General features: G+C 38.3%; 1 protein-coding gene across 3 annotated transcripts in view; it reads right to left on the bottom strand.

Moving 5' to 3' along the window:
- Positions 1-8,810, bottom strand: part of ORC3 (origin recognition complex subunit 3) — a 35,080-nt gene that overhangs the window by 5,524 nt on the left and 20,746 nt on the right. The window contains exons 14-17 of one of the 3 annotated variants that reach the window (XM_031057133.1): positions 5,715-5,848; positions 3,220-3,305; positions 2,651-2,748; positions 1,608-1,749 (exon numbers count right to left, since the gene is read on the bottom strand). In XM_031057133.1, the coding sequence (XP_030912993.1) occupies positions 1,608-1,749; positions 2,651-2,748; positions 3,220-3,305; positions 5,715-5,848 (460 nt within the window). The remainder of the gene's footprint in view (positions 1-1,607; positions 1,750-2,650; positions 2,749-3,219; positions 3,306-5,714; positions 5,849-8,810) is intronic. The other 2 variants (XM_031057134.1, XM_005421188.2) reach the window with 2 other exon arrangements.

The raw sequence follows: 8,810 nt of genomic DNA, 5'->3' as shown, positions 1-8,810 counted from the left end.
GGGAGCTGGTATCCCAAATTTCAGCTTGTTAAATTTTCAAGGGATCAGGGAAACCAGAATTACACTGGGTTTGATGCAGGTTTTTTTGGGTTCTCTTCTCCCCCCAACCTGATAAATATGACCCTTGGCTCATGCTTTGCTAAATAACTAACTGGACTCCTGTAAGCAGTGCATCACAAATTAATCATTCACTGGTACTCTACTGAACCACTTTTCTGTCCTGGCCTTCTGGAAGGCCTTCCTGGCCTTCTTTAGTTTTGGAGAACTTTGCTCTGGTCACAGTGCAGAAAAACACAAACCATGCAGAAGTCATAGACAGATAATATTTGACTCACTTGGATCAAAATGCTAAGCAAGGTACTCAGCCAATACTGCTACTGTTAGAAGCTATGCCAAAACTTCACAATCTTCTCAGAAAACACTGGAAATATGTTAAAGCATGTCCAAGTACAAAGTACAGGATGACAAAGGGCTTTAAATCTTGTCAACTCATCAAAGAGAACAGAATACTTATTAAAGACAGTAGTTAGATTTTCTTGGTTGTCCTAGTCTATATATTTACAAGTTTTCTAAAAATATAAATTACTGAGGTTCATATTAGGCTTTTTTAATGGTAACTTGCTAACTACTGTTCTCACAAATAAACTCTGTAAATGGTTTTAGTAATAACTCCTGCACACAGCAAAACTGATAACCCTCATTCAAATCGAGGACAGTGCCAGCAAACCCAATACAAATCAGATTTCAATACAAATGTAGATTTCAAAGGCTGATCTTTATCAGCCTTTACAGTTCCTGATAAGTGTTAGCTTTGATTCAAGTAGTGCATTACTCAGATACAGCCACAACCAATATTTTCTTCAAAATTATGATCCGTTTTTTAGGAAAAATGTTAGGCAATAAGAACAAGTTCAAGCACCTTCTATAATCAAGTAAAAAGAAATGTATGTTCACTCCTTTTCCAAATCCTAGTCTATGTCTTTCTTTTGGTCATCCTTTCAGTTTGACTTATGAAGGAAGTGGAGAACAGTCTGCTTTTCTCTTATAGAAAAGGAGAGGGTTAAGCTGATCCTTTTCTTGGACTCAGAAAACATAGGATATCAATGTACAACAAGGATTAAAATAAAATTATAGAGGAAATCAAAGGACTTGGTCAAATACGCTGTAATTATGCTATTTTAATGTTATGACTCCACCTGAACAGCCTTTACCTTACAGCTAATCTACATAGTGAGGACTGAGCACCAGCCCTATTAAGAAAGTCTCTGGAAAAAGTAACAGACACTTTATTTTTCCCTGTGGACAGTCATCCTAATTGCAGTGGAGGACAAAATTAGTTTTCTGCTACATCTACAGAAGAAAGAAAATATCATGGCTAGAACACGCTCTGAAAAATGGATTCCTCCTACAGAACTCTTCCCAGAATTACCTTCGCCAGACAGATTCCCCAGCTCCTCGAACAAAGTCCCCAGTTGCTTATCAGCACTTGCTAGTTCTCTGCAAAAACAGCCGAGTATGTGCCAAGATTCATGAAACAGCAAACTCAGCCTTGCACACCATGCTCACAGAGCCTTGCAGCAGAGTCCAGCACTGGAGCAGTTTCTCACCTTGAGGTACCAGTGGGGGCTGTTCAGAGCCGTGTGCAGCGCGGTCCTGGGGGCAGCGTTCAGGTGCCCCCGCAGAACGGCGGCGGCGTTGAAGTACATGATCTCATGCAGGGTCCTTTCATCTGCAGGAACAAGGTATCTTCTGGAAAAGCATGAGGTATGGGGGGTGTGAGGGAGACACAAGCTTCAGCTGAAGGGAAACAACACAAGTCTACTGCTGTCAGACTATAAAAATGCACGTTTTCCATCCAGTACTGAAAAATCTCTGGAAAACAAGATGAACTGCACTGAAATAAACTTTTAAGCAGAGAAGTCTGTTATTATCAACCCTATATCTAATGGATTTAGCACAGAACTCTAGCTGGGACACTGACAAATTCAAAAATAAGGGCAGCAGCTACAATGCTAGCCCAGTCAAGTACTCCACAGATCTTATTTATCCATCTTAAGGCCTCACCATGAGTCTCTGCTCATCTTGGCCTTCCTAGCTGAAGCTTTTTGCTTGGCAGTGATACTTCTGTTAGCTTCTCTGCCTCCCCCCCCACCCTCTATAATTAACAAATGCCTTCATCTCTTCCCCCACCACAACAAGCCTTTCACATTTTCCACTGCAGAGCTGCCTCCAAAACTGCATCTGCTATGGCTTGCTCACCAAAACAGTTCCCAAAATGGACAGGATATCACACTTGACATCTGTACAGTTTTGTAAGCAGAACAGATCAGCAAAGATTAGGGTAAAGACTCTTGACTTTATTTTGCCACTTATACCCACTCCTCCCTCAACACTGTCTCAACAGCCAAAGTAGGTTGGTCCATTTGTATTCTAATTATTTCAACTGATCTCTTGGAAAAGAGGTGTGGTTTGTTTGGTTTTGGTTTTTTTTAGTTATTATTTTTAAAGCCCTCAAAGAAAGAATAGGAAGAGAAAAAAAAGTGTGCCACAGGGAGCGAGACACAATTTTGACAAGATTAACATGTTAGTAAAATTTCATTTGCAACTTATAGTGCAAACTAATGCAGGAATATAAAACAGGAAGGCTCACCTTACAAGACTGTCTATATAGTCAACAACTTCAAAACGAAGCATTTCAAACTTTGTCAGTTTCTTAGACCTCCTCGATTCCTTCAACTCCAACAAAGTCTTTAAAAAAAAGTGGTGCATAAGACTACATGGGAGGCAGTTATTCTCTGGAGAACACAATCTATGTGTTTAACATGTATAATTAATTTTTGCTGGCACGTTCTCACTGATGATGTTTGAAATGTAATCATGCAGTTATTTTTATTTAGGCCAATGTATTCAGTTCTCAAACCCGTAGGAGTTTGAGAAATTCAAAGAAATATGTGTTAGGCAGAATGTCTAAATTACAAGTTAAATAAAAACATCTAATTTGCATTTTAAAATCCTGGTTTATGATAGATTATTTTCTATAATTTTCTATGTGTCAGGAAGGCCTGAAATACATAGTTGGTACTTATTCATTCATTTTTAAGATGAGACATTCACACACAACCCTTTACTCAGAGCTCCAGCAAGCTGGGAAGAACTAACCATGAACATTTTAAAACATTAATTTAAGGAACCAGTCAGTAAAGCCTAGGCAGGCCTAACCTTCTGAAGGTGATAAAGGTCTGTCTTCTTCTGGAGCTCCTTTTGTGGCGATACGGACACACCTCGTTCTTGGGAAGCTTCTGCTACTAGAACAAAACTAATGTTTTATATGTGGGGTAGACTTTTCCTACATAAACCTCCTAACCCAAGCAATCTTCAAAGTACTCAGTAGTTCCTTGTTCACACAGACCCAACCACAGGCAGCTTTTGGGTCTTGCATCTTGCAGAAGATTGTTAAAAAAGGAGTCTGCAGTACAGCTTAGCCAACAGTGATTAAGTAACGATACAGCCCTGAGCAAGGGCCCAGCACAAGCCTTGCACATCACTTTAATTCTGTTTAGGTCATCCTAGGTCATACCCTCAACATTTGTTAATTTGACAGATTAGGACTAGGTACTACTCATGCTTTTGGAATATTCAAAAAGGCACATGCTGCATTTTTTTTCCTTCTCATGTGCAGAAAAATAATGAATAAGAAATGAGTTCTCCCTACCTAATGCAGCAACTGCAACCAGAGCAGCAAACAGAAGCATGCTAAGGCACTTCATTGCCCAGTTTTATTCTCACCTTAATTTATAAGAAAATTACATCTTCATGGAAACGTAGTTTGGTGATCAATTACACCAATTATTAGTAATTTTTAGGCAAAAACATAAAAGCAAAACCTCCCAAAGCACAATCAGTGCCAGGATGAGTGATAATCAGAAAAAAAGGAATCTAGATTTCTTGCCTTATTCAAGAAGATGGCAGATGGAGATTCCACCCACACATCACAGGTAAAGCTCTATCAGCAGTGACAATCATGATATTTAAAAGCTTTTTGGTGACCTGCAGAGAACAATTTGGTATCTTCCAGGGTCCCATGGACATTCATCTGAGTGTTGAAGACTTCAAATCAGAAAACTTCCTCTCCACTAGTACACCAATACATTTTTTTTTATTTTCCAAATCCTGCAGCTCAAAATAGACTGAATGTGAAGATATTTTGTTTGTTCAAGCTTCATGATTTTATGTTTTTCAGTTCATTAGGCAGTCAGGACAATGGACTCTGTTGTTGTTATAAATTACAGTATTTTGGACTATCCTTTCACTTTAAGAGCTCTGTGGGCAATTTGGGTACATCACATTTCTGGCAGACATCTGAGAACCCTCACTAAAGATCAACACCATCACATAAAGTAAAAAGTTATCTAACTCAGCAATCTATTCACGTACAGTATATCTTAACTTCCCCTTCTCACTTCTCCTTTGGAGCTTAAATTAAATCCACTTTGAAAAGAAATGAAGATCATTCATGGATTTAGTAGACCTTCTCTATTTTAAACTCATCTTCAAATCCTAAGTAAACATAAATACTGTCTTTTTTGCTTTATAGTTCTGCAAGTTCTGAATCCCCAGAGCTGTTGTTCCTTATTTATTTCCTCAAGGTAAGAATCCAACTACTTAAAAGCCTTTTGCTTGAATTCTTTTTTTCCAAACTAGACAAACCTTTGGTTTTCCATCATAGTTCAGATTCCTCAGTGCTAGTACCAGCAGTGACATACACAGCTTTTTCAAAGTGATGACCTATTTTCTCTACCACAGCTCTGCTCTTACTACAAGTATTAAAAAATACATGGTACAGACAAGAGCTGATTCTTTTGGACAACCCCCAGTTAACTCTACAGTGTGATGTGACTACTTTAATTAATACTGACTGTATTTGGGGGTTGTTGCCTACTTGTCCAAATGCTGTACAGTAACAACACTGGTAATGAGCTTAATTAATATGCATAAAACAGACCAGATTATAACCAATTAATCTTCAAAAGCCAATCTTTGTGGAGTGCTTCTCCATAATGCAGGGAAAGCAACAACATTCCTATTCCAGAAGAATGCTGGGATACATCATACTCGTATTTCAGAGAAAATGCAGCAGTTTCAGTTAACCTGCTTCTGAAAGACAGAATGCTGCTACTCATTTGCCTTGCCAAATTTTGAAATATGTCCTGGATCATGAACAATCAGTTCTAGGGGCTTGACAGGCCACAGCCTGTCAGCAGAGCTGACAACTGCCACTTGGGGTCCTAAGCTCTGAACGTGCAGGGGAAGGAACCTTACAAACATTTGGATTAAATTCCATGTCATAAGGACTGCTTATGCAGTCCTTGCCTGTCTGCTGCTATTTATCTTTAAAACCAGTTTGTTTTTAGCAACTACAACATCTGCTAAAATGCTCAAAATACATGTATGAGAGATTTAGGGGATAATGTTTGCTGATCTGTCCAATTTCTTATCTTACATCACTCTTCTGTATTATAAAAAACACGAACCACATACCAGTAGAGAATATAAACATTTCCTAAATTTGTGCATGTATTAAAAAAATCCTGCAAATATGATGGTTTAATATGATGACAGGCTATCTCAGGGAAAATGGTCAGATTACTCATTGGTCAGATTACAAAATAGCTTTTATATAATCTGTAAAGGAATACATGATGGTACACACCCACCTTCTAGATTCTGAAACTGGGTCAAGAACTCCTTCAACTTTTCTACAGCCCTATCAAACTCCTTTCCAGAAGATGACATCAAAATTTCCACACACTGTTGGAGCATGGTTACCAAATCAGTCTTATTCAGCATCCTAAAAGACACAATTGTTGGCTGAAGTTGAAATGCAGAATGATGAAACAGCTTTCAATGTTCTTAGTTGAAAAAAGTTTAAGAAAACCCCAACAAATTGAAAAACTCCTTTTAAAAGAAAAAATCTCCAGGATTACAAGCATTCAGTCCAGCAGCAAAGTCAATTTTTTTCCTGCTATCATTAATAGAAAGAAACTACCCAATTAGTTTTGGTGATGATGTCGTTCATGTTTTCTTGCAGAACAGTAATTTTCCTGATTATCCAAAAACACTTGCTGGACACAGGAGTTGCAATTTTTGAAACTGTGAGTCAGACATCAAAACAAAGTTTAAAAAAACCCAACACTCAAACCCAATTCATGGTAGGGTTCAGAATTCATTCCCAAAACCAGTAAATGAAATGGTAAAAAAAAGTTCACTATGTAAACACATCCACAAAATTAATCTCTGTGACTCAGAATGACTCTCAAATGAAATCTGTATGCTTTTTTCTGTATTTAATTTCTGTAAATCTAACCATCACTAGAATCCCAGAACCATTCAAATTGGAAGGGATCTCTTGAGATCTAGCCCAACCTCCAGCTCAGCATTTACTTACTATTTAGTTATTAGGGCCTCTTCCAAGTGACACTGAGCACCACCCAGTCTCGAAATCTTAATGTAAAGATATCAAAGCAGTCATGGTGGTCAGTGTCTCAAGCAGTGGGTTCCCGTATCAGCTACCTGAAAACTGGCTAAGAAATTTAAGGAAGAATTCAGAAGAGGCTGGGGAAGCTCTTTGGATATCTGGAGGGACAATTGCAATTTGAGCTCTAGTTTTTAACTGGCAATGGATACTAAATGCTTAGAAAGGTTAACATTTAAAACTTCAGTTTATCTGCTTCAGGGTTACAGATTTTTGCAAGTCAGATATTGCCTTCAGATGCACTTGTTTTGTACAGAAAAGCATCAGGAGTTAACAACAGAAAGTGTGACCTTGACCACACAAAACATTTTGAAACTGTCTTGTAGTATAATGGGTAAACAAGATAGCCTTGTTCCAGGCCAGACAAAACACTGCAGTTAAAGACCCAATACGGAGAGAAAATAAGCGGATCTGGAGATCTGCGAATGGCAAAGAACAAATTTATTTTCCTACTATTATTCAAAAGGAAACTGCAAGTTCTAGAAAAGCTTATGAACAACAACAACTGGATTACAAGGCCCAAAGAAAAAGCAAGAAGACAGTTATCACATATGAGAAAACAGTAAAGGATCCTTTGCAAGCTTCTAGGTTTGAGATTACTGCAAGGTATGCCAGGTATCAGTGGGGTTAAGATTTTAATTTGGTGAGGAGTTAGGCTTAAAGCAGGAAGGAAGATCTCAGATTACCAAAAGGCAGCAAATAAATCTAACTCTGATTATTCAGACAAGTTATGCAAAAGAAGAAAGGAAGCTACAATGAAGTCCACAGAAACTCCTTCTGAATGCTGAAGAGGGAAATCACCTGAAGAAGCAATACCACGCTGGTCAGCACCAGTCACAGAAGGGCAGGACTGTGATAACCAGCATGTGAGGAAAAGCCACCCATAATTAGCAGACAAAAACCAGAGTACAGTATCTAGACAGAAGACAAGTCCTTGAAGTTTTGCCACCCAAAAGGTTGATGAGATATCCCAGCCAGTTAACTCCACATAACCAATCAAGTGAGACACTCTCCAACCCTCTTGTGATGGAATTAATGCAAAATGAACTTAAGCTCACACATTCTCTGTTACCCCATGGCATCTTTTACACTTTGGAAAACTCAGGTAGAGTAATAACTACTGTCTGGATTGCTTGAGTGAGATTACCTGAAACACCATCTTTGGGAAGAGCACTTGTAGCAGAAAGCATAAAAGCCTGTCCAGGGAAAGGCTGAAGTAGAGAAGCCAATCACAAAAGAAACATAATTCAGAAACTTAAAAACTTACATTCAAACATAATTCATAAAAGGCAAAAGAGGTACTCTGTTAGAAAATGAGAAATAAGCTGATCTAAAGCTTCTCCATTTTTTACTTTCTAAATACAAGGAAAAAAAAGATGGATTCCAAAAAAACACTGAAAAGGAGTAAGGGATGGGGAAGGGTGAACATAAGGATACCAACAGGTGATGTGACTCCCAGGAAGGCAGAGATATTAAGGAACAGTGAGTAACTTTTAAACCTGAGCAAAAGGGGAACAAAAAGATTGTGAGTAGAAGGGGAAAGACCATATTTTATAATTTTCTTCTAAAAGGTAACAGCAAGATTCTATATAGAAAAAGCAGAGACGAGAGGCATTATTTGTAAAAAGGCAAACAGAAGTTAAAAGCTGAAAAAAAGATAATCACAGCTAGAATTCCAAGTACTTGAAGAAGTTCTGTTGGACAAGTTTTGCTAGGAAAATGACAGAATTTCTGAATAAAAAAAATATAAAAATCATAGAATCGCCATCTATGAAAGCAGAGACCATAATCACTGTATTTCTATCAGAGGCTCCCACAGCGGGAGCCAGGACCAGAAGAACAACAAGAGGGAGATGAACAGATAAGAATAAAAGGGAAGCAAGCCAGAATCTGATGGCAGCATCAACTTTGAGATAGGAGAAGAGACAGATTAATTCAGAGAGGATGAAAGCAAATTAAACAAAGGAGAAGAAAAAAGAGAGGGAAAAAAGGCCAAGAGTTATTAAGAGATTACAGATAGTAGAGAAAGCAGAATGACACATTTGTGGGCAAGAGCTCAGAGGTGACTGAGTGCTGTCAAGATTCAGGAGAATCAGAGAAGGAACAAAAAGGAAAGACTGCAGAAATGACAACTCAAGGATGTAATCCTTTCAAAGGGATGAGGGTAAAGAAAGAACATAGAAAAGTGGCTATGTGCAAGAACCACTCAGTGTGGCAAAGGTACAGTTTAAAGAGTGTGTTTCCTTGTGTGTATGTATCAGCCCAGAAAGCTACCCTC

Source organism: Geospiza fortis, unplaced genomic scaffold (assembly GCF_000277835.1).
Source record: "Geospiza fortis unplaced genomic scaffold, GeoFor_1.0 scaffold190, whole genome shotgun sequence".
In the NCBI taxonomy this organism is placed as follows: Eukaryota; Metazoa; Chordata; class Aves; order Passeriformes; family Thraupidae; genus Geospiza; species Geospiza fortis.
The sequence above is the reverse complement of the archived record's forward strand: the minus strand, read 5'-3'. Positions and strand labels throughout refer to the sequence as shown.